Source organism: Phyllostomus hastatus, unplaced genomic scaffold, assembly GCF_019186645.2.
Source record: "Phyllostomus hastatus isolate PE091 unplaced genomic scaffold, TTU_PhHast_1.1 phas_contig_17, whole genome shotgun sequence".
Classification (NCBI taxonomy): Eukaryota; Metazoa; Chordata; class Mammalia; order Chiroptera; family Phyllostomidae; genus Phyllostomus; species Phyllostomus hastatus.
In genome coordinates, this window is record NW_025333664.1 from 16,472,143 (window position 1) to 16,497,240 (window position 25,098).

Here is a 25,098-nt window from a genome sequence, read left to right on the forward strand (position 1 = left end):
CTTTTAAGATTCTCTTTATCTTTAACCTTTGGAATTTTAATTATGATGTGTCTTGGTGTGGTCCTCTTTGGATCCAACTTCTTTAGGATTCTCTGTGCTTCCTGGACTTATATGTCTATTTCTTTTGCCAAATTAGGGACGTTTTCTTGCATTATTTTTTCAAATAAGTTTTCCATTTCTTGCTTTTCCTCTTCCCCTTTTGGCACCCCCATGATTTGGATGTTGGTACGTTAAAAGTTGTCCCAGAGGTTCCTAAGCCTGTCCTCACGTTTTTTCATTCTTTTTTCTTCCTGCTGTTCTGATGAATACTTTTTCCTTCCTTGTGTTCCAAATCACTGATTTAATTCTTGGCTTTATCCTCTCCACTGTTGGTTCCCTGTAGATTTTTCATTTCACTTAGTATAATCTTCATTTCTTCCCTTATGTTTTTGTCATATTCAGTGAGTTCTTCGAGCATCCTGATCACCAGTGGTTTGAACTCTGCATCTGATAGGTTGCTTATCTCTGTTTCATTTAGTTCTTTTTCTGGGATTGTGTTCTGTTCTTCCATTTGGGCCATATTTCTTTGTCTCCTCAATTCAGCAGCCTCCCTGCATCTGTTTCTGTGTATCAGGTGGAGCTGCTTTGACTCCCTGTCTTAGAAAAGGCACCTGTAAATTGTGTGGGACAGAGCCTTAGGTAATTGCCAGGGTGGAGCAACCCACTTCTCCACTTTGTGGCTCTGGGTGGGCGGAGGGTTCGAAGAGGGGACAGTGCCACTGCCTGGATTCCGGAGGTTTGCTGGGCACTTGTCCTATTTCAGTCACTTCACCCACATCCCATATTCGACTGGCACCCTTCCAGCTGTTGCCCTGGTGATGAATCCCAGAGCAGGTGGGTTTGCATACGTTCTAAGTCCATGTGGGCCCTTTAAATGGACTCGTCTGAAAATCCAGCAGTTTCTTCTGCTGCCCCAACCCTCACTGGTTTTTACAGCCAGGAATTATAGGGATTTATCTTCCTGGCACTGGAACCCTGGGCTGTGCAGTCTGGCCTGGGGCTGGGATCACTGTCTTCCCAAGGTAACCCTCCTAGGTTTATCCACCGCACATGAGCATGGGAACACGCCGCCACTGCCTCTCCGCACCACACCGTGTCTCCACCCCTCCTACCCGTCTGGACGAACGTGGCTTCCTTAAATCCCTGGTTGTCCGACTTCCAAACAGCTCGGTTTTCTGACAGTTCTGGTTGTTATTTGTTTTGAGATATAGTTGTAATTCTCTCTGTGGTTGCACGAGGGGGCAAAGCATGTCTGTCTGCACCTCCATCTTCTATTTCTTCATATCGTCTTTGCTCTTCTAGGTGCTTTGTGTCCCCATATCAATTTTAGAGTCATCTTGTTGCTTTGTACAAAAATCCTTCTGGGGTTTTGATTCAGATGATGTTGATTCTATACCAGTGGTTCCATCCAGGGGCGATTTTTGCCCTCCATGGGACATTTGGCAGTGTCTGAAGGCATTTTTTTTTTCTGGTTGTCACACCTGGGGGTGTGCTACTGGCATCTGGGGGACAGAGGACAAAGGGGCTGTTACGTATTTTAAAATGGACAGGACAGCCTCCACCAACAAATAATTCTCCAGCCTCAAACGTCAATAGTGCCTCTGTCGAGAAACTGAATTGATGTTACTGTTTCTTCTGGGCTTCTGCCTACCATCTTATTGTTGTTGTTGTTGTTTATTTGACCCATTGGTTTTTCTTCTTTTCCTCTCATTTTTTACCTTTTGGAGGGGCATGAATTGATATTATTTATTATCTCATTTTTACCGTTCTCTACAGTTGTTACGTATATATTCTTCTGGGGTTTTTTTTTTAGCTTACCCTGCAGATTTCATCATGCATTCTTGACAAGGTTTAGTCTAACACAAATTATTTTACCATTTTCTGCTGGACTCTTAATACACTCAGTTTCTCAATGCCCCTCATGCTTCTTGGGTGCATGGTTGTCTTGCTTTTGGTTTTGTGTATGTGTCCTCAAAATACCAGAGACATCATAATTACTGCTTCATATAGTTAATATTCTTTTATATGGACCTTGATCTTCATTCCTTCCTACGTTTCATTGCTTCTGTTGAGGTTCGTTTTCTCCTTTTTTTTTCCTTCAGTGCAGACCTGATAGCAATGAATTCACTCCGTTTTTGTCTAAAACATCTGTATTTTGCCATCAGTTTTGAACAGTGTTTTGTAGGATGTAAAATTCAAGGTTGGTAGTTATTTTCTTTTAGCACTTTTAGGATGTCATCCTGTTGTCGTCTGGATTTTATCCTTTCTTTTGAGAAGCTGTCTGTCCATCTTACTGCTCCATTACAAAAAAATAAGACTTTTCTCTTTATTTTTGGTTTTCAGCATTTTGACTATGAGGTGGCCGTGTGTCTTTATTTCTCATTGTGTTGTCAGCTTGGGGTTTGCTGCGCTTCTTGAATTTGTGGGTTGATCTCTTTTATTTGTTTGTATTCTCAGTCATTTCTCCCCCAGCCTTCTCCCAGAAGTCATGTAGCTTGAGATCCCCGAAGATGGCAGTTTTGTTCCCCCTTCTCCCCACATGACCGTAGGAAAAGCATTTTAGTGTCTCTTCATTTAGTGGCAGCCCCCGATCTGGGCCACACCGTAATCCTAAGCTTGTGTCCAAGATCAGCAAATGCACCAAGGGGGAAAATACATCTCCCCTGATTGTTGGCTCACTCTGAACATTCACCCTCAGTAGAGTATTAGTACATCATGTTTCTTCCACAGCTATTTGATGATTTCAGAAGAGATTTTTGTCATTTATCTGGGTATTTTCTAGTTGCCAGCAGGAACATTGGCCTGTCACATCCTGCTATATCCTGCTTGGAAGCAAGATATATGGTTGTTTTTGAGTGCTTGTCAGGTGCCAGATGCCCCTCGAGGCTGTAGGTATAGGCTTGCCTAGTGTAAGTAAGGTAGGTGAGACAGACGTATACAGAATAACCCAGCATGCTAAATATTAGAGTAGCAGTGTGTTACAGGGGTGGTGTGTGACAGCCGTAGAACAAAGGAGGTGAATGTGAAATAGCATCAGCTGTTTGGGAAATTCAAGTTTTAGAATTTTACATGGATACAGTTTCAAGTTCAAGCAATGAAGCGCAATATAGATGAGGTTGATAAGATAGGCAGGGACCTGTAGGCCATAGTAAACAGGTGTTTTTACTTTAGGCAGGCTATGGAGAGCAGCTGAAGAATTTTAAGCATGGAGGAAAGTATCAGATTTTTGTTTGGAATTACTGCTTACATGTCATGTGGGCATGAAATATGGGTTCAAGAAGAGCAGGCACACACGGCAGGGAGCCAGGGAGGAAAGTGCTGTAGTTGGTCCAGCATTAAGTAGAAGATGATCATCAACAGATGTGAAAGGCGTTAAAGGGGTAGAATTGATGGAACTTAAGAGAATGGTGGGATTCAGAGAGCAGAGAGCGTGCAGTTTCTAGCTTAGGTGAGGACCACCACCCACACAGAGAATATAGGAGGAAGAGCAGGTAAGTTTCGTTTTGCACATACTGTGTGTTCCCACTTCGTTAGCTCGGTTACAGTTTTTTGTTGCACAACCTGAGAGCATAGTGCAGGGCACCCGAGGTTGCCTTGGAACCCCTGAGGTGATGAGAGAGATGCAGAGCTCAGCCCATTGCCTCACCCAGCGTTAGCTGGACCCTCAGATTTTATCTGTGTTACGGCTGAGCTCCCACTTAAACGTCTTATTTGGAGAAAGTTTCCTATGCTAAAAGAAAAAGTTTCAGAGCAGTGTCCCCTTTTCATTCATCTTCCCATTTTAGGTCTCTGTTTCAATTGTTGTTTGAATGAAGTTCTTTTTCGGGGATCTTCCTCTGGTCAGGCCTATGGGTGACACCCTCTCACAATCCTTGGATATTCTTTCACCCTCACCGGTGAACATTTGGGTATTTATGGGGTTTGGGGGATGGGCACAGGCCTTTCTTTGCAGTTAGTAGTTGTACTGTCTTGTGGTATACATTGTCGTAAATGAGAAATTCAAAGCCAGAATAAGTTGTTTGCTGTTTCTTCCTGAAAGTGTATATGACTTTTCTATGTCATTTAGTGTACAGGAATTTTACCAGAGTGTGACTGCATGTGTATCCTTCGGTCATTTTAGTACCCAGATAAATCCTGTTTCGCAGCCCAGGGAAATGTTTCAGTTATGTGTTTGTCTTAGCTCCTCCATCTGTTCCTTTTCCTCTTCCAGAGCTCCCAGGTAGTTCCACGTTGGTCCTCCCAGATCTGTCCTCCGGGTCTCACAGTTTTCCTGCCTCTGTATTTCTGCTCAGCGTTTTAAGACAGCTCTACTTGGTCTTCCGGGCCGCTAATTGGAGCCCTTTTTTCTTGTTTCCCCCACCAACTGAGCTTTTTTTGGTGTGGAAAATCATGTTTTGAAAACTCTGAGAAATGTCTTTTGTCTTGTAATTGAGCTTCCTTTTTAGTCTTGCTATTTTTAAAACTTTTGTCTGTCTCCTTTAGTGGTCCTGTTAATCTAAGATTCACCATCTCCAGGGCATTCTTATTTGCTTCTCCTACCTCTGACTGTGAGGTCCTATTAAGCAGCCTTCCATTTCTTCTGCTGTTCCAGCTCAGGCAGAGGAGAGCACAGCGGCCCCTGGGTCATCAGTGTGTGAGCCAGTGCTGCTGAGATGTCAGTAGGCCCCGGCCAAGCTGCCTGGCATCCACACCTGGCATTTTCCCAGCCCAGGATCTGGGCTTCTTCCCTCTCCTGGTTTCTTGGGGGTCACAGAGACCAGGAGATACGCTCCCAAGAAGCCTCACAGAAGCCAGCATCGCCCTTCCTCGCAGGGGTCTGTGGAGCTCTGTGGATCAGTCTTTCTCCAGGGAATGAAAGCCTGATTGTTGCCTTAGAGCCCTCTCCTGACACGGGGACAGTTCAGGACCAGCTCTCGGGGCGAGCGGTCTTGCCCACACCCACCAAGTGTCCCCTGCCTGCCAGCCCTAGTCATTGGGGCTCGATGGAGTTCACTGGATTGGGGTGGGGAGAGGCCGCAGAGACACTTTCTTGTCATCATCTGTTCAGAAACACCCAGCAAGTAGAGCCAAAAAATAGAAAGAGCAAGTGAAAGTGAGAGAGACGCCCCCAGACGAGATGGTCTCTGGGCCTCCATCCAGTGCCAACATTTTACAGTCTTAGTCATTTATGGTCTGCAGCTGCAGCTCGGTCCTCAGTACCCTTGGGCCACACTTCTGTGTCTTCCCAGCATGCTCTGCTGCCCCAAAGGGACTCCTCAAGCTCTCTGTGAACCCTCCTTGTTCACTGTCAGCCGTGACTTGGAATTTCTCCTCACAGAGGAAAGAGACTCTTATATTAAGTTGCCCAGCTCCGTCTCTTACTCTTAAACTTACCTCTTTCGTCGCCTGCACGCCTGCCTGCCTGCCTCCATCTTTCCGTCCTGCTCACATCCCCCCTCCCGTGACTTCTGTGATAGTGCGTGCTCCTGGTTTTTCCACTTCTCTGGCCACTCTTTCTCATTTTGTTTTTGCTTTCAGTCTCACCTAGTTCTGATCTTCTCCCATATTACTGGCTGCCAGGGCATCTTTTCAGTGCACGAAGTTGATCATACCACCCCCTGCGTAAAACCTCTCCATGACGAGAACAGGCAGAACTAACCCGTAGCGATAGAAGTCAGAATAGCGGCTCCCTCTGGGCAGGGAGATTGGAGTTGATTGCAGGAGGGCACGGGGAGCTTTCCAGGGTGCTGGAAATAGTCTGTATCTTGTTTCGAGTAGTGGTTACATGGGTCTCTACATACATAAAAATCACTGGGCTGTACGTTAACACTGGTGCATTTTACTTTATGTATGTTACGCCTCACGTTAAAAAAAAAAATCAGTGGCTCTTCATTATGACAACAGGTCAAAATCCTGACTCATTAGACTAGCCCACAGATTCCTGTTCACTCCTCCCCCAACTCTTGGCTCAAGCATCTTCCTGGGAAACGAAGCCAGGGTCATGACACGTGGGTCTTCCACACTCACTTAAGGACCATAGCATAGGTCTGTCCTGCTACCTGACGGACTGTGTTGTAACCGTCCACCTGCTTCGCTCACTGGACTGGGGGCTCCCTAAGGGTAGGGACCAGCTCTTCAGTTCCGTTGCGCCCCTGCTGCCTTGTGCAGCGACTGACGCATGGGCCCCCACTACTTGCCTGTGGAATGAATGAATGAATGCAGGTTCACTCTGTTTGCCTTGAGCTGGACCTCCTTCACTGAAAAGTTTCCTTCCTCCGGCCCGCAGGATGTTTCCTCGGTGAGAGGAAGGCTTCTGCACGATGGTGGTTTTTGACACTCCTGAGGAGGCCTTCGGCATCTTACGTCCCGTCTGCGTTCGGCTCACCAAGACACAGACAGTGGAGAACGTGGAGGAGCTGCGGGCACAGTTACAGACCGTGAGTGACTCTGCGCTTCAGGAACTTCAGCAGTACGTGCTCTTCCCTTTGCGGTTCACCCTGAAGACCCCGGGTCCCAAAAGGGAGCGCTTGATCCAGAGCGTGGTGGAGTGCCTCACCTTTGTCCTCTCCTCGACGTGTGTGAAGGAGCAGGAGCTTCTCCAGGAACTCTTCTCAGAGCTCTCCAGTTGTCTCTACTCCCCCGGCTCCCAGAAGCCCGCCGCTGTGTCCGAGGAGCTGAAACTGGCCGTGGTCCAGGGCCTCAGCACGTTAATGCACTCCGCTTATGGGGACATCATTCTGACCTTCTACGAGCCCTCCGTTCTGCCTCGTTTAGGGTTTGCAGTGTCTTTACTGTTAGGCCTAGCAGAACAGGAGAAATCAAAGCACATTAAAATTGCTGCCTTAAGATGTTTGCAGGTCCTGCTCCTTCAGTGTGACTGTGATGACCACCCGAGGTCCTTGGATGAGCTTGAGCAAGAGCAGCTGGGGGACTTGTTTGCTTCTTTTTTACCTGGAATCTCAACTGCGCTGACCAGGATCATCACAGGAGACTTCAAACAAGGGCACGGCATTGTCGTATCTTCCCTAAAGATCTTTTACAAGACGGTGGGCTTCGTCATGGCTGATGAACAGCTCAGAGGACTCTCAAAGGTTCAGGCAAAGCCTGTGGTGGAGCACAGAGTAGCAGAGCTGATGGTGCACAGGGGCGCTGACTGGGTAAAAAACACTGGTGACAAGTTGACTATCCTTATTAGAAAGGTGACTGAGTGGGTTTCGGTTCACCCGCACTGGAAGGTGAGACTGGAGCTGATAGAACTTGTCCAGACCCTTCTTTTGAAGTGCAGTCAGTCACTGGTCAAGTCGGCCGGTCCCCTTCTGAAGGCTTTGGTGGGTCTGCTCAATGATGAGAGTCCCGAAGTCCAAGCCCGGTGCAACGAAGTCCTGAGACATCTTGCAGACCAGAAGGCAGTGGTGGGCAGCAGAGCCTTTGCTGACATCTTGTCGGAAAACCTGCACTCCCTGGCCACCTCTCTTCCCCGCCTAATGAACTCCCAAGACGATCAGGGCAAATTCTCCACTCTTTCCTTGCTACTCGGTTATCTGAAACTCTTGGGCCCCAAAGTGAACTTCGTCCTAAACTCTGGGGCCCATCTCCAGCGCCTTTCCAAAGCCCTTATCCAAGTTCTAGAACTGGACGTGGCTGATGTCAAAGTTGTCGAAGAGCGGCGTTGGAACTCGGATCATCTGAGTGCCTCTCCGGAGAGCCCAGCCGCACGGCCATCGAGTCAAACCCAGAGGAGGTATTTCCGCTTCTTCACTGATGACAGGGTTTTCCTGCTCCTGCAGCAGGTCTGTCAGCTCCTCGGGTTTTATGGGAACCTCTATTTGCTTGTCGATCACTTTACGGACCTGTACCGTGAATCTGTGGTTTACCGAAAGCAGGCCGCCATGATCCTTAATGAACTGGTTGCAGGGGCTGCTGGGCTAGAAGTGGAAAATCTTCATGAAAATCATATTAAGACAAGCCCAGAGGAACTGAGAGAGATCGTGACATCACTACTTGAAGAATACACAAGCCAGGAAAACTGGTATTTGGTCACTTGTATGGAAGCTGAAGAAGTGGAGGAGGAGCTAACAGTGAAGCAGTCAGGCCTCCAGGCTATCACATCTGGTGCCCACACCTGCCAAGTTACATCTTTTCCAGCCTTCTTGAAGCCAAGCCCCACGATTTGCTCCATGAACAGCAACATCTGGCAAATATGCATCCAGTTGGAAGGGATTGGCCACTTTGCATATGCACTAGGAACAGATTTCCGGTTGCTCTTGATGGCGGCCCTCTATCCAGTTCTGGAGAAGGCCGGAGACCAAACTCTGCTCATCAGCCAGGCAGCTACCAGTGCCATGATGGACATTTGCCATGCCTGTGGCTACGACTCCCTGCGGCACCTGATCAATCAAAATTCAGACTATTTGGTAAATGGGATCTCTTTAAATCTGCGTCATCTGTCTCTGCACCCGCATACCCCAAAGGTCTTAGAAGTCATGCTACGGAACTCTGATGCTAGCCTGCTTCCTTTGGTGGCAGATGTGGTTCAAGATGTCTTGGCTGCCCTTGATCAATTTTATGATAAGAGAGCTACTTCCTTTGTCAGTGTTCTGCACGCCCTGCTGGCAGCACTAGGTACACTCAGAGTCCTTTTTAATGCTGTTTCAGGGAAGAACTCGTATCCGTATTTGCCTCACCTTATTTTTTTTCTTTGTTTGTGGTTATGCTTCAGAGGACATTATTTGAATATTGTTTGAATTTATCCAGTCCCACATGTTATGGTGGAGTTCCATTGCTTTTACACACACACACACACACACACACACACACAGGGGTGGGCAAAAGTAGGCTTACAGTTCATGTTGAAAAAGGCATGCAGGTTCTGATCATTACAGTAGCTTTATTAATGCAAAAGAATGGCACAGTGCACTTAAGTACAATCTCGTAGGCGCTCAGATTGCCCCCTTCATTGTTTACACAGTCTTGTAGTCTGCTTACTGTATCCTCAAGCACACGTCAGTTTCTTGACATGCTTCCCTTAGGCAGTGAATCGTATCATCCACAGGACGTGGTTTTCATGAAAAGATTTCATTTTTGACAACACCCCAAAAGAAGAAGTCCATTGGGGCGAGAGGTCTGGTGATCGTGGTGGCCGGGCCGCTGGCCATTGGTACTCACAACTGTAAGCCTACTTTCACCCGCCCCAGTATACATGTGTGCACTTGAATCATTTCCAGCATCTGTTGAGCTCCTGCTCTGTGCCAGGGACGTAAAGCCTACAGACTACGTGTAAATTTTATTTTTGTTTTACAGACAAGAAGAGCTAAGGCTCAGTGGTATCCTGCTTAGCCAGGGTCACACAGTTGAATAAGGAGAAAAGTCAGGGTTTATGCTTTTTTCTCTTTTTACTATACCAAGCTGCTCCTGATGATACTTAAGAATTAGCAGTTTCTGTGCTGATGGAGAACAGAAATAACATGAATTATTCAGTCTACAGATAGTCTGGTGTTGTCCAAGAGGACCTTTTTGCAACGATGAAAATGTTCTGTATCTGTTCCATCCAATACAATAACCAGTAGCTACGTGTGGCTAGTGCAATTGAGGAACTGAATCTTTTAATTTAAATAGCCACGTGTAATTAGTGCCTGCCATGTTGAACAGAGCAGTTCTAGAAACTTTCTTTTCACCATGTAATTGTATGAGGTAGTCTGAGAGTCTCGTCTTCCCTTTGACCCTGTTGGGTGTCTGTCAGAGGTGTTAGCCGCCATTAAAATGGCAGTTTTGGGACTGACTATGAAAAACAAATCCCTCAACTAGTTAGTCTTTGACTGAAAAAAAAATGAGCTATATACCTGAGTCTCTCTTATCCAAAGAGCACAGCTCTGATACTTGTTTCAGTCCTGCCAATAGCCTGCAGAGTAGGTGGAAAGGCCACTGACCCACCTCATCTTACCATCTGAGGAGGACAAGAGTGGGTAAGAAAGTTGCTCCCCCAAGGTAGCTGGAACAGGGGCAGTCCCCTGGGCTGTAGCCAGTGCCATTTCTAGTGTTCATTCGTTCATTCATGAACATTCACATGCCGTATAAATTGTTCCTTTGCTCATTCATTCAGTAAGGAATGCCTGCCATATGTCAGGCACTGTGCTAAGTAATCAGGATACAGCAGTGAACAAGACGGATAAGCTCATGGAGCTTTCCTGCTGCTTCAAGAGAGATGATAAACAAGTGAACAAATCATGAAGTTCATTTCAGATTCTTATAAGCACTGTGAAGAAAATAGTCAATGTGATACAAGAGAGTAACAGGGACAGGCTTCTTTGAGTAGATACATGCTCTTTGGGTAAAAGCATGTGGTCAAGGAGGGCCTCCCTGAGGAAGTGACACTATAGAGCTAGTGCCTGAAGGCTGTCAGCATCCTTTTTATGGGTTTTAGGAACAGTCAGGCCAAGGGAACAGCAGGTGCGAAGGCCTGGAGGGAAGAAAGGGCTTGGGGTCTTTGGAGAATGGAAGGGAGGTCATTCTGGGGAGAGTGATAGAAGCTGAGATCAGAAAGGCGGGCAAGCACAAACCCTGCAGGGCCTGCAGACCAAGGGAAGCAGTGTCCGGTTTTACTTTGCAACCACTTGGAAGCCTGTGTACTGGACCAGTCCCTGGGCCGTCAGCGTCCTCCTGGGACCACTGCAAAGACTGGCTAACTGCTTATACATTTGAGACTACGGCTGACTTCCATGGTCCAAGTACACTCCAGACTTCTACACTCAGTACTTTGGGGAACTCTACTACATGTTAATTTGAGATCTAAAAAAATATATTAAGAAAAGGCCTATTAAATATATTCTCTCTGGAGCTATCTCAATTTGGACCTTGAAAATTGAATTGCCTTGGATTGCTGATGGCTTTGGTCATCTCTCAGGGAGAAATCCTGGGTAGCACTTTCCTTTAATTGAAGTGGAGGAGGAGCAAGTCTCCACTGCAGAGAGGAGAGTCAGGGTAGGGAAGGTTAACCTGAGGGTGCCCTTGGAAAGGAAGCACTATTGGGGACAGTGTTTCTGAAAGTTCGGAGGTTACCCAGAGCACACCTGTGTCCTGATGGCCAGCAGTGCTGAGGTGGAGCTGGTTGCTCACGCTGGGGTCAGAGTGGCGCCGGTGCCGGCATTTCCATTCTGTTACCCGACTGTCTGATTGATGGTGACTCTTTTAAGATGGTAGTGGAAGTGCGGTCTCAGGGAACTTCCAAAAGGTCTTAAAGGAATCCAGGACATGTTTGAGGAAGTTGAGTTACCATAAACACGGTGTTTTCGTAAGCATTCACTAAAAAACTCTAGGTACCACGGTGAGGGTGAGAGCTGTCGTGAGTGGAATTACTCCTCAGCACCAGCTGCTGGCTGATTACTCGTAACAACCAAACAGGAAGGTAGCTTCGAAAGAAAGCATCAATGTCACGTACCTCGGGAATCTGTACGTGCAGGGCTGCCACATTGTTTTGATGGTTGTGTAAACTATTGTGTGGCTGCACCGTCATTCATTTAAGCAGTCCTTTCTTGGTGTACATTTTGGTGGTTACCAGTCTTTTGCCACCACACACACACACACACACACACACACAAAATGTTGCTATGAATGTCTTTGCAGGCCATTATGAACATGGCTAAGTATATCAGTAGGTGAATGCTGGCTTGGAGAGGGTTACATTTAAATTTTGAATAGAGTGTCAAATTGCTCTCTCCGGAGAGTTCATGCCAATTTAAAGTCCCATCAGCTACGTAAGAGTGCCAATTTTGCCACGTCCTCACCCACACTGCTTATTACCCCACTTTTTGATCTTTGCTAATCTAATAGGAGAAAAATAGCACCTTATTAGAGTTTAATTTGCACTAAGAGTCAGGTGGAGCTTCATCTCAGACGTTCAAAAAAGCCGTTTGTGAGCAAAGACTTTTTAATGTCTGGCATTAGCCTTAAATCTAGAAAATAATCTTTGTAGCCTGTCTACTTGCAGCAGAGTGAATATCGAGTCCCAACTTTGACTCGGTGGGAATGCAGTGTTAGAGTACATTATGGGCCTGATTTACGTGTGGAGACAAAGTGACCCCTACATACAGGATCCTCCAGATACTGCAGCGAAGGCCCCGGTCTCTGGCTTTTGCACCCTGCCCCTCCCGCCTGCCTGACCGGGCGTCCCCACCTGCTGTTCCTCTGGCTTGGTGCAGATGCTCCTTGATGGAGGGGAGATGAGCGGGCGCTAAAGGTCACAGGATGCTTTTTCCCGGCTGTCTGCGAGAGGAGAGCGAAATTCAGGCCAGGGGGTTTTCTTTCATGTCTAAGAACCTTTTTGAAATGAAAGCCCTAGGGGAGCCCAGTGCACAAAAAATTGTTGAAATTAGAGCTGCCCCAGTTAAAGAAGGGCTGGGCACCCCGGACCCACCCTCTTCAGCCTGCTTTCTTTTGGCCTCTCTGTTGTGACCCTAAGACAATTATGCAGAACCCCGGGGCTCCTCAAAGCACAGTCTGAGAACCTCTGGTTCAGTGATGTTTAAGGCTTATTCTTTGGTGACACGTCAGAAGTAATGAAGCGTCCCTGCAGAAGGAAGAGCTCTGGAGAGAACATGGCAGCCTTCTGAATCGTCTCATGCCAGAAATACAGATGGAAGACCGTGTTCATTCCCAGGCTCCGTAGAGCCCGTCTTCTGCTCACGTATCTTGTGCTCAGAGTTTTGTCACTTATACATGTTCTCCGATCCAGTGTATTTATTTATTCAGCATATATGCTTTTGAGGGCCCGTCCTCTGCTGGGCATGTTGGATTCCCAGTGGCGATCAGCGGGGTGTGGGGTCTAAACAGTGCACACACACACACTCAGTATGATCACGCATCACGGGGAGCCGGCGTGAGAGCGGGGAGCGCGGTGCTGTGGAAGGCAGCACGTGAGGGGCCTGAGTTAGGTCGGGAAGGGGCAAGGGGCAGTTAGTCGTGGGCAAGGGATGATGATGGTGTTGGGACGTGGAGAGCAGGTTGGAATTAGCCAGGTGTGACATGGAGAGGGAAGTATTCCAGACACAGACCAGCATATTCAAAAGTTCTGAGGCGGGAAAACATCTGGCACTTGGGAGAAACTGGAGGATGGCATGGCAACTGGGAGTGGTTAGGAGACGGGGTTGGAGAGATAGGTAGGGCCTGGGTCACGCAGGGGCCGTGCGGGCCACGGCAAAAAAGCTTATTCGGCTTGTAAAGTATTAATGCCTGTTGTCGATGACCAAGGTGATCATTGTAACACTTTGTTTGCAGCCCAGTGGTTCCCAGACACAAGTGATCTTGGGCAACAACAAGAGCAAAGTGTAGGGGAGGAGGGAAGTCACTTGAGCAAAAGACCGGCAGCTCTTGGAAAAGGACCCGAGAGTCTCACCACAGCCGAAGACGTCGAACAGTTCCTGCTCAACTACCTCAAGGAAAAGGACGTGGCCGATGGAAATGTCACAGATTTCGATGAGGAAGGTAACTGTCATTTATTTTGGGTTAGTCATTTTTTTTCTTTTTGAAGCAGATTGTTGTAAAAACAATGAAGCACCCCTATAGAAGGCTCGGAGACGAGAAAGTCCACCATAATCATGGTGCTGACACTGGCGTTCTCCCTTTTCGTGTAATCTTCCCTTCTCCCCCGCCCCCTCTTGTGGTGGTAGTGTTTTGTTTCTTGTTTCTTGTTTTCTCCCCTTCTGTTTCCCTTTTTTTGTTGTTGCAAACCTATTTTTGTATGGCTGCAGCCTCCGTTTAAATGCATTATGCCCTTTTTGTGTGTAGTTATATAATAAGGCACTCTCCATGTTGCTATAGAGTTTTCATAATTAATGTTTTAATAGCCGCCGCCAAGTGTCCGTCCCCCTGTGGGAAGTTTCGGTTGCATCTCGCTTCTCACTCTGATAAACAGCTGCAGTGCATGGTTCTGTGCACGTGACCTTTTCCTTCTTTTTGCATATTTCTGTATAAATCCCAGAAGTGGGATTTCTGGGTCAAGGATGTGAACATTACTTTATGCTTGTCAAATTGCCTTCCAGAAAGGTGGTAATGCCTTTCCTCAGCAGTGCAGAATTAATACTGGTTTTGCCACAACCTTGCCAGTTTTGGCTATCACCGATTTTACTTTTTGCTAAATTAAAAGGGTTCTTGTTATTTTACTTCTCGTTTCTCTGATTAGTGGAAACATTGAACATCTTTCTCGATGCTTCTTTCCTGACATTTTTTTTTACTTATACGCATTGTTTATTCATATGCTTTGTTCATTTATTTATTGGTGGGAGGAGGGTTCAGCGTTTTTCTTACCAATTTATATGATAAAGGAAAAGGGAGTTTAGGCTAGCTGAAGCTCTGGCCTGTTGTTTTATTCACAAGCTCAATCTGGAGCTGCAGGTCACAAAAGGATTAATAAATTATTAGAATCTCCTCTGCAAATATAAAATGCCAAGTTATAATGAGCTTGGTGGTCTCAGAACTATCCTAAATCGGACTGAGTCCCAAATTAGTTTGTTAGATTGGAATCAAGCAGATTTCTTTCTTTTTCTTTTTTTGGCAGTTCCTACTCTGAGACTCTGATGAACTGAAGCCAGTGCTTCCAGGATAGCAGGAAATTGTAGCTCAATGCAACTAATTACAACAAATTCCTTCTAAATAGCAGGGAAGCATCACGGGGCCCAAGTAATGATTTATGCACAGCCGACCCATTGGCTTCCCCAAGGACAGAGTTTTCTGATCAGAAATCGATCAGGCTTTTTCTTTTCCGTTTTGTTCCAACCCAGTCCTTCTTTTCGTGAACTGCACCCCTCGCTCGAACCCGAAGAAGGGAAGGCAGCTCGATTCCTCATAATCTGGATTTGCCATTCTTGTTTGAAGTTCGGGCTTTGTCAGTGAATCCATTCTTTCACGATTAGGATCTGCTGGTCCTAGCTGATGTTCACAAGGAACAGACAGAATGAATCAAGCCTTTCTTCCAGTAGCAGAAAAATCCGCGTCCCTCAAATAACATTTGGCAGTGGGTGAATTTCAAACAACAAATCCTCCTCTGGGAAGAACAGCACAGCCTTATCAGCCTTATAATTATCATTCATCAAGTGCACACCACACACTTGGCATTATAAAGGATGTTTGGCTTGATGCTGGTTTGACATGCATTTTTTGTTTTAGCCACCAGAAAAGCACCTTGTGTATCTGAGATCCCTTTCTCCGAGAAAACCAAGCATTGTACAAGCGCATTTTCATTTATCTCTTCAGCCTCTGTTAGAGACAGGTGTGGCCTCTACTGTGAGATTCCGTTTTTCCAGCAGAGGAAACTGAAATGGGAAAAAGTTGAGGGAGCAGTGCTCAGCCTAATGGAAATAAGCACAGCTGGTAATGGGGGTGGGGTGGGGGGGCCGGAGGCTCTAAGTAAACGGGAAAGTTTTTCAGGGTAGGGATTTGGGCATGGGTTTCATGAAACTCTCCAGTCTTTTTGTCGTTGTTTTAATTTACAAACGTATACCTCTCTCATTCAACAGAGCACTCTAGGCAGTGAAAGAATAATAATAGCTGGCAACATTGATTTCATTGAACTCTCTCAGCAAGCGAAAGAGGTGCACATGCTTTACCCGTGTTACCAGACAAGGTGATGTGGGATGAGAGGACCCATAACGGGTTGTGCAGGCGAGACTTGAACTGACCGCCTCTCACCAAACCCCACGTGGGGCGCCACGCTGCCCCGGTGTCTCATTCAGAGATGAGTAAGGCTTGATCTTGGCCATCAGAAGATCCTAAAGGCTGACGGCGGAGGCAGAGACACACCCCCTTTAGGCAGAGGATGGGCCAGGAGAAAGGAGTGAAGGGCCAGGTACCGCCCGGACGACCAACTGCGCGGCCTCAGGGCTCCACGTTAGAACCTTGCTCCCCTGTGTCTTCAGTCTAAAATATTTATTAATTGAAATTTAGGAAAGACCGAAGGTCTAGGAAAAGTAGAAGTCATCACCTATTATCTCTCATGACCCCTCTCTGTTAATATTTTGTCACGCTTCCTCCCATCTTTGTATAAAAATTTCTATAATAGTGCTCACACTGTGTGTACAACACTGTATCCTGCTTTCCTCTTTTTATAATGAATGTCTCTTTTTTAAGCATTTTATTTATATTTTTGGAAAGGAGGGAGAGAAACATCGGTTTCTCTTGCACGGCGGGGGTGGGGGTGGGGGGTTGCCTCTTGCACGCCCCCAGCCGGGGATCTGGCGCACAACCCAGGCATGTGCCCTTTCCCGAAACCAAACTTGTAACCTTTCTGTTTGCGGGACGACGCCCAGCCCGCTGAGCCATACCAGTCAGGGCGCTTTCCTGTTTTTACCACTATTATTTCATAAGCATTTTCCCTTGTCATTAAAGCCCTTGGTAAACACAAGTTTTAGGGCTGTACCAAGATTTATAAAACCATTCCCTCTTGAGTGGACTTGGAGGGTTTTCCCCAGTTTTTAGCTGTTACAATTAATGTTTCGATGAATATTGTGACTCATATCTTGACCCAAATTTAACATGGGTTCCTACAGATCAGTTCCTAGACATTTTCCCTGGACATAAGTCCCGTTCCTGATCTGAGGTTGGGAGATCGAGTTGAAGCTGGGCATCTCGCATGCAACACTGTCCCGGTTATGCTTTTTCCAGAGGAGCAGTCAGACCCTCCCAAAGTGGACGAGAATGACACCGGTCCCCATGTGAAGCCACCGCTACCACTGCAGATCCAGATAGCCACAGACGTGATGGAGCGCTGCATCCACTTGTTGTCAGATAAAAATCTGAAAATCCGCCTGAAGGTCAGTGCACGGCCCTCTCCCTGCATTCGTGGAGCAGCAGGACTAACTTTGGTTCGGCTGGCAGCGACTTCACAGATGAGCAAGTAGCTGCCCTTATCTCCTACTCCATGTGTGGTGGCCAAGAGAAGCTACAAGAGGAATTTATCTGTGGGATGTCATTCTTGGGTCTTTCTGTATTAGCTCAGATGCCTAAAGGAGCTGAGTCTCCTTTGTGGAATTAAAAAACCACAAAGTTTTGGAGAGTCATTGAATCTCCAAGGGAAAGAGAAGTAGATGCTTTGGAAAGGATGTCACTGTCTGAGCTGCCTTAGTGCAAGATGTGGTTAGTACTTTACAATGGCCATTCCTCCAAGCCTGAGGCTAGCCTGTATCTCTGTTTCTGTTTCTGTTTTCATCCCAGGAAAAACACCGACACCATTCTTAATCTTACATCTTTGCCGGCAGCTTCCCAAGCAGCATCGCTATCAGCAAGGACTTACACTACACAGTTGTGACTCCAGGAACAGAGCAGTGGAGTGCAGTGGGGCGGGCATTCAGGACAGGGCTTTCAGAATCATCCGGGGGAAGTCTTAATACCCAAAGAGAAAACACACGGCCTGGCCCACTCATCCCTGCCGGCAGCATGACTGAGAAACACAACTGCCTCGGCAAATTACTGGTACTAACGAGAGCATGTTGTCCTCCTCAGGGTGGTGGGCTGAGAAACCCCGCTGCACAGATTGTCTCAAAGCTCAGCCTCTGTGTTTTGAGAGATTTGCTTAGTCTCCCCAGAGGCACTTCTTAGCATGCATCTGTTGTTCCCATTCAGGAGGCACTTTTCCAATGCCTGCTCCGTGCAAGGCTGTGTCTAGTTGGTATTAATACATTAGTAGCCAAGCGCCTTCCCTTTTATGGAGACTTTGTAGCAGTTGTATATACAGCGTAGTTATTGAGAGCATCAGTGTTGGAGTCATTCCTACAGACCTGGGTTCCAATCCTGGCTCTGCCTCTTACTAGCCATGTGACCTTGAGTCATTCATTTACCTTTTTGAGCCTCAGCGTCTTCATCTGTAAAGTGGAGATGATGGTACCTAACTCACTGGGGCGTTGATCATCAATGCAAAACAGTGTCCAGTGTGACACACCCTCATTCCTTTCTTCCCCGAGTCACTCACTGCTTACTGAGGACTGCTGCAGGTCAGGCAGAGGGTGCATGGGAGGAAGGGACGTGGGTGTGATCCCCGTCTTTGTGGAACGTCCTGTTTTGTGGGGAAGAGAGGCGACACCCAAACACACTCTGACAGGTTGAGGAAATTCGGTGGAGGTAATAAGAGGGTTCTGTGATGCAAAACAACAACTCACCCACACAGTAAACACGGGGACCTACTCTGCCAGACCCTGTTGAATGAGACGGAGCTTGCACTCTGGTTTAGGTCATCGGGGAGGCTTCTCTGCTGGTAACATTTAAACCGAGACTTAGAAGTTTGAGAAGGAGCCGGCCATGCCTAGGGGCAAAGGCAGAGAAGAAGGTTGCAGGCAGAGGAGGAGAATGTGTGTCCTTGAATCAGTGAAGTATGGCATAACCTGCCCAATTAATAACAGAACTCAAATGCAAAGCCAGTGGGTGATACCCAAGCCATCTCCACCGCGCTGCTCTGTTCTCAGCTGTGTGTGGAGGTTGCTCTCATTCCCCTGCCTACCTGTTCACCCCTCAGGGGCAGGACTCTTTCGTTCTTTGTTTCTGTTCTGGTCTCAGTGTGACCAGCACGTAGTAGGCACTGAATAAAGACTTCCTCTGTATTTCTGACTCGGACCCGCCCCCACCCCTGCTCTGTGAGGGCCGTGTGACGGGGAGCCTGCGTCGGCGGCCGCCTGTGCTGACCGAAGCCGACCATCTGTTCCGAGGGAGCGCTGAGAGCTGAGCGATCAGGAAACATATTCTGATGGAAAGTGAAAGATGCAATTTACGTCTGGGCTACCCCAGACCTCTCTTCTGAGGTGGACCTGTGTCCCAGCTGCCTACTTGACCTCTCCATTCAGAAGCAGCAGAACTTGACCTCACCTCGCCTCTCGATTTTCCTCCTCCGTCGTTCCTGTCTCGTTAAGCAGCACCTGCATCTATTCAGCCGCTAAGCCTAAACCCAAGCAGCTCTCATACCTTTCTTCATCTCCCCAGTATCGACTCTCTCAGCAATACAAGCCATTTCCTCTTCAAAACAGGTGACAAACCTTGTCACTTCTCTGCCACCGTCACGTGGCCACCTCACTTTCCTCCTCGTGTGGACTTGTGCCGTGGCTTCCGAAAGGGCCTCCTCACTCCTGTCTCACGCTTCAAGTCCCTTCTCCACCCAGCAGCCAGCGTGACCTTTATGAAACATGAATTGTACCATGCCACTTTCTGCTTAAAACATTTTGATGGCTCCCCACTGCCCTTAGTACAAAGTGGAAAATTCTTAACATGACACCTGTGTGGTCCCGCCCCACCTCGCCCCTGCTCTGCCCTGCTCCAGGCCCCCGAGCACTGCAGGCCCCCCCTCTCCCCGGCCCTGGGTCTTCCTCGTTCCTGCAGTGCCAGGAACACCCTCGCACCCTGCGTGCATGACTAGCCCCTGCTCATCCTTTGTGTCTCCTCTTAGAGGGTTCCTTCCTAGCACTTGTTGCAACAGGTAATCATCCTTTTATTCGGCTGTTAGCTCATTCAGGGCTTTCCGCAGTTGACCAGAAGCCCCTCGAAGGCATGGAAACGTGTTTTTGTCCCTGTATGTCCCCCACCCAGTACCTAGCCAGTGCTTGGCATGTTGTTAGGACTCAGTACATATTTATCTGGTTGATGAGTTTCTGAAATTTTATTCTTTTAGAATGCTGACCTGATCGCCAAGTGTCTGGGAGCCAGCCTTTCCCATCCCCTGAAGCCGTGCCCTCTTTTTTTCAGGTCTTGGACGTGCTGGGCCTGTGTGTGGAAGTCCTGCAGGCTCACAGGGACCAGCTCCTTCCCATGGCTCACCGGGCCTGGCCTGCGCTCGTGCACCGGCTCACAAACGACGACCCCCGGGCAGTGCTCAGAGCCTTCGAGGTACCGCCCTGGGGGCCTGCTGCCGTCGTGGGGATGCAGGGGAGGAGTGCAGAGCTCACCAGTGTCCTTCAGGACCGGCTCTCTTTTTATCTGATTGCGGTGTAAGGCACCTTGAGGAAAGTATAGAAAAATAAGAAAGGCACAAAGAAGAAAATAAAAGCCAGTTTCCTTCTGAATTTGAAGCAGGGTGCGTTGTTAGACCAACATTTATTAAGCACCTCCTGTGTGCCAGGTGGTGTGCTTGGCATTTCCCCATTCATGAGCTCATCTCCTTATACCACAGCCTTGCAAGGCAGATATCATTATCCCCATGTTTGACAAAGGAGGAAACAAGCTCAGAGAAGCTAAGGGATTTTCTCAGGGTCACACAGCTAGTAAGGGATAGAACCCAAATCTGTGAGTGCACGCCCAGGTTCTTTGCACTGAACAAGAGTCAAGGGAAAGGACCTAGGTCCTAGTGATGGGCATCCTCCACCCAGCCAAGTGACTCCAGACAAACCCATGAGCACCCGTGTCCAGGTCAGGCTTAGGAACACCTGCCCCGCCTTTCTCGCAGAGTTGTCGTCGGGGGTAAAACGGGGGACTGTTTGGCGAGATGCTTTGAGAAATTGAAAGCCCTTACGTATATGTAAGGTATTATTCTCCCTGACTGACTTTGGCTTTTATTAACACGCATATTTCAGCTTATTTATTTATATTGTTCCGTGTTCTAAAAAGCACTTAAGGCAGCCTACAGAGATACATTTACCGTGGCAAGCTAATAATATAAATTAGAAGTGTGTGAGCAAGGTGAGGCTAGGGAAAAGATGCGTAGGGATGTAAGAATGAAGCCAGGAATGCAGCTAAGATGCTTGGCAGAGGTGGTCGGGTTTTCTGTGAGATTCTTCAGCACATAGCAGATCAAACACACACATTTAAAACATATGAAATTGTTAATTCTTTCTTCAAAGGCAGAACACGAAATGACACACGTGTATGTATGTGGAAAATGCATGAGAGAGAAAGGGGTGGGGGAGGGAGGTGTTGCTAATTTCATCGGGGTGCTGCTTTTCTTCGGGGAAGTGAGCAGGTCATCTGAAGTGACAGCGAGCTCAGGAAAGGGAAGGGACGTGAAGACGCGTGCACTGGGACTGCGGCTGCCCTCCAGGCCCGGACGTGTCGGGGCTCCTGTGGTCTGCGGGGCCTTGGCGCAGCCCAGCCGAGGGACCCGAAGCAGGCGCCATGCTCTCTGCAAAGCCGGCACTCTCTCTCTGTGCTGGTTCTGCCTTGCTTACCAATTTTTAAAGAAATTCCTGTTATCCTGTATTCTCAGTCTTGTGCAGCGGGGCACAGCGTTTCAATATGTTCCACTAGAGAAAGTTTAAAATGAGACATGCAAAGAAACGGCCCGTTGTGAGAGATGGAGTGCGGGTGACGTGTGCGGGAGACTGCGCAGTGGCACGGAAGGCACCCCGACGCGGCTCTGGCCACTGGGGACTCTGCCCGCACTCAGCCAAGGGGCCTCGGCCAGCCGCTGCCCTCCGGGCGCCTGCCCGCAGCAGCCCAGCCTCGACGTCTGTGTTTGTTTAGCTAGTGAGAGTTAAAAACACAAGTCTTTTCTCAAGGGATGTTAGGGAGACTCAAGAGATGATCTATGCGAACTGCTTTAAGGTCTTTTTTAACAACAGAGGGAGGAAAATCAAGGGATTAATCATATTCATCCAACCCAAGATTTCTTTGCATTATTCTCCGTGTAATCTGTATTTATGGATAGAAGCAGCCGTACCTTGGGAGCAGAGACCTCCAAATTCATAACTGTCAGAATCACAAACCATGGGCAAGGAATTAACAGCAGTAATTTTATTTTTTTTCAAGCAGAGGCCTGGATGAAATTGAATTACCAAGCATTCTTTAGCTCTCTTGCCGCCTTGGCGATGTTCAGTCACCAGCTGGGGGGCTGTTTCTGCAGGTGCTGCGTACCCTGGGGGGCAAGTGTGGCGACTTCCTCCGCAGCCGGTTCTGCAAAGATGTCCTGCCAAAGCTGGCCAGCTCCTTAGTCACCCAGGCTCCCATCAGTGCCCGGGCTGGACCGGTTTACTCCCACACGCTGGCCTTCAAGCTGCAGCTGGCCGTGTTGCAGGGCCTGGGCCCCCTCTGCGAGAGACTGGACCTAGGTGGGTACCGGGTAGTGTCACCGGACACATACTCGTCATTGTCTCATGCCCACCATTGCCCTGTCTGCCTAACCACGCTCCCCTCATCTCCCTTCCTCTGCACGTCCTTCAGTCTGACCTTGGCCTCACTTATCCACTTACCCTGATGTGTTTTTTAACTTGTGGGGTGGAGTAGAGGGCCCATGGCATCTTGCCTGGCTCTTCCGGTTTGACCACACAGTAGTTGGTCACCGCTTGTCCCAGATGAAGTCTGAGGCCAGCGCTTGTTTGATTTCTCCTCTCTGCAGGTGAGGGCGACCTGAATAAAGTGGCTGATGCCTGCTTGATTTACCTCAGCGCCAAACAGCCTGTGAAATTACAAGAGGCTGCTAGGAGGTACGTCTGCTTGATCATCTGCATCCCTTTACGTTTGTCCTAAATTATGGATGATTTGCTAATGGCAAGTGGAGTTGAGGCATCTCTGCGCTTTCCTCTTCTCTGTCTTTCTTGCTAGGTTAAGGTAATTTCTTTAACTGCGCCGCCTCTAGAGATGGTATTTTCAGTAGATGCATTTCTCTTTGCAAGTAACCTTTACCTCTGCTGCAATGTCAGCAACAATGCCAAAGGGGCAAAAGACAGAAAGATGGTGCGCTGGCGGGGACAGAGCGCTCTCCTGGTCGGAGGGCCATCTGCTTCCAGGCCCTGCTTGTCTGGTGACCCTGGCACCTCTCCGGGCCTCGGCCCCCTCATCTACAAAGTGAGAGCATTGGGTTACTGGTCTTGCATATCTTGACTCCAGGGAGCATCTTAATGGGCATCAGATGCCATGAACCCTCACAAATTATATGCAGAATTGGGTGTGTGCAAGCAGACACGTACATGCCTTCCTCCAGACAGAATTCTTACTGTTCGTCCAATTATAACGGGAGCCTGTGAACCAAGACGTGTTAAGAACCACTGGGTTAATGGCTTAAAGGGCCTTTTTCGACTCTGAAATTATGTGATTCTCATTTCTAAGAGTCTTGCTTATTCGAGAAGAGCTGTACCACCTCTGATGGAAGAAGCTGTATCTGGTTCCTTGAGTCCTAAAGGTTTTTTCTCAAAAGCTGAAACTCTGACCACAGCAGCGTCCCCCAGACTTGAGATCCGAAATGCACCCTGGCTCCCCTTTCTCCAGCTTTCCTCTCAGCTGGGAGCAGCCTGCGCCCCGGAACTGCCATCCCCGGACCTCCGCTGCCAGAGCAAAAGCTGGCCTGTGTGGCCTGGCGCTGTGTCCCTGCAGCTCTGTGTCTCGAGCAGAGAAACCGTCCCTCCCCTTCTGAGGCTTCTAGCAACATCCCGGTCCTCCCTGGTGGGGTGGGAGTAACCGCATTCCCTGCGGGCTGGGAGACCGCTCTGACTGGGGAATGGGGAGAGCCGACCTGCTGCTCCCTTAGAAATCTCGCTCTCCGGGACTGATGGAAATCTCTTTTAGTTGATTTATTGTCCTTTGCAATTTTTTACTCTTGATGTCCCCGGTTTCCTTTTTCTTTCTGTCTCCTTCCCATCACATCCCCTAGGCACAGAATCAGTCGAGGTTTCTCTGGCACACAGGTGCATCCTAACCCAGTTCTTGCCCCCAGACAGTCTTACTCCTCAGACAGCTGATTTAGGGGGGAGTGGTCCTCCCCTGGGCAGTGTCCTGGAGGCTAAGTGTGCATGATTTAAAGTACAAGTCGAGACCATAATGAGTTCATCTCGAAGTAAGTTCTTTTGTGAGCCTCTTACAACCGAGAGTTACAAAGATCTGGTTTTCCCAGTCCCTGCCCCATTCTCCGCCTTCTGCACCCACCCTTTCTTGTCCTTTGCGTTTAGACCCAGCGGACAAGCTAATATTAGCAATTCGTTATCTTTCCGTTTTTTCTTCTTTTTTCTTTCTTTCTTTCTTTTTTTTTTTTTTTTGCCACAAAAACCAATTAAACCCAGAACTGGGCCTTCCGAATATTGAGCTGGTGTTCCTGGTGCCTGGGAGGAGGTGCAGCCAGGCCCCTTGACTGCGGCGCCTTTGTTTGCTCCGTGCATTCCGTGCGGGGCTGAGTCAGATGACCTTCCTTTGGCCGGGCTGGGAGGGGAGGAAGTGCAAGGTTGATTGCTTCACAAATACATCATCTGCACATTTATTGTGAAGTCAGGGGAGAAAACATCAGTGTTGTCCTTGATCTGGAGCTGATTTGGCATCCTGATTCGAAAATTAATAAGCTCTCTAAATGGGAGAGGAAGCCTGAGACAATGGGAAACCTGGTCCCTTTGTGAGCTCCATTACCTAGTGGAGAGAGGGAGATGGGGTGGGCCGACTGGCACCGAGACAGTCCTACCTGCGGGGACCGATGAACGAGGGCAGCAGATGGCCATGCCATCCATCCATTCAGCTGTTTGTCTTTTTTTTTTTAAGATTTCATTTATTTATTTTTAGAGAGGGAAGGGAGGGAGAAGAGAGAGAAACATCAATGTGCGGTTGTTGGGGGTCATGGCCTACAACCCAGGCATGTGCCCTGGCTGGGAATCGAACCTGCGCCACTTTGGTTCGCAGCCCATGCTCAATCCACTGAGCTACGCCAGCCAGGGCTAGCTGTCTGTCTTTAATTCTTCTCTTTCCTTCACGCCCCACACCCCTTCCAGAAGTGAAGCCTGTCTGCCTGACTTACAACACCTGTCTCAAACTGCCTGCTTCTTTTCACCTCCCAACCTCCAGGCCAGGCCAGGCCATCCTCGTCTCTTACCTGAATGACTGCACAGGCCTCCTTGCTGGCCCCCTGCTTCCACGCCTGCCCCTCGGTACTCCCCACACAGCAGTCAGTTTGTGGGAGAAGACAGGGCTGTTGTGCTTGTTGTCAGGGCCCGAGGGGGAGCCCTCTAGCCAGAGGGTTACAAAAACTCCAGCCTCAGCTCAGCACTCAGAACCAGTAAAGCCAGAGCTGTCCCTCCAAGGTAGTGAGTTCCACACTGGGCAGATGACCAGCTTGCTTTGCAAGGGGCTTCCCCATCTGACAGGGCCGGTGGGGACACCTGTGAGGGGCAGTGACTGCTCTGAGAGGAGGTGGGTGAGCCCCAGCGCCTG

The 25,098-nt window shown here is 48.4% G+C and overlaps 1 protein-coding gene across 2 annotated transcripts in view; it reads left to right on the forward strand.

Moving 5' to 3' along the window:
* The window catches only part of TTI1 (TELO2 interacting protein 1), a 47,110-nt gene that overhangs the window by 12,163 nt on the left and 9,849 nt on the right, over nucleotides 1-25,098 (forward strand). The window contains exons 3-8 of one of the 2 annotated variants that reach the window (XM_045832773.1): nucleotides 6,305-8,640; nucleotides 13,288-13,494; nucleotides 16,669-16,817; nucleotides 19,729-19,869; nucleotides 21,818-22,022; nucleotides 22,310-22,397. In XM_045832773.1, the coding sequence (XP_045688729.1) occupies nucleotides 6,339-8,640; nucleotides 13,288-13,494; nucleotides 16,669-16,817; nucleotides 19,729-19,869; nucleotides 21,818-22,022; nucleotides 22,310-22,397 (3,092 nt within the window). In that variant the 5' untranslated portion in view covers nucleotides 6,305-6,338. The remainder of the gene's footprint in view (nucleotides 1-6,304; nucleotides 8,641-13,287; nucleotides 13,495-16,668; nucleotides 16,818-19,728; nucleotides 19,870-21,817; nucleotides 22,023-22,309; nucleotides 22,398-25,098) is intronic. The other variant, XR_006784990.1, reaches the window with a different exon arrangement.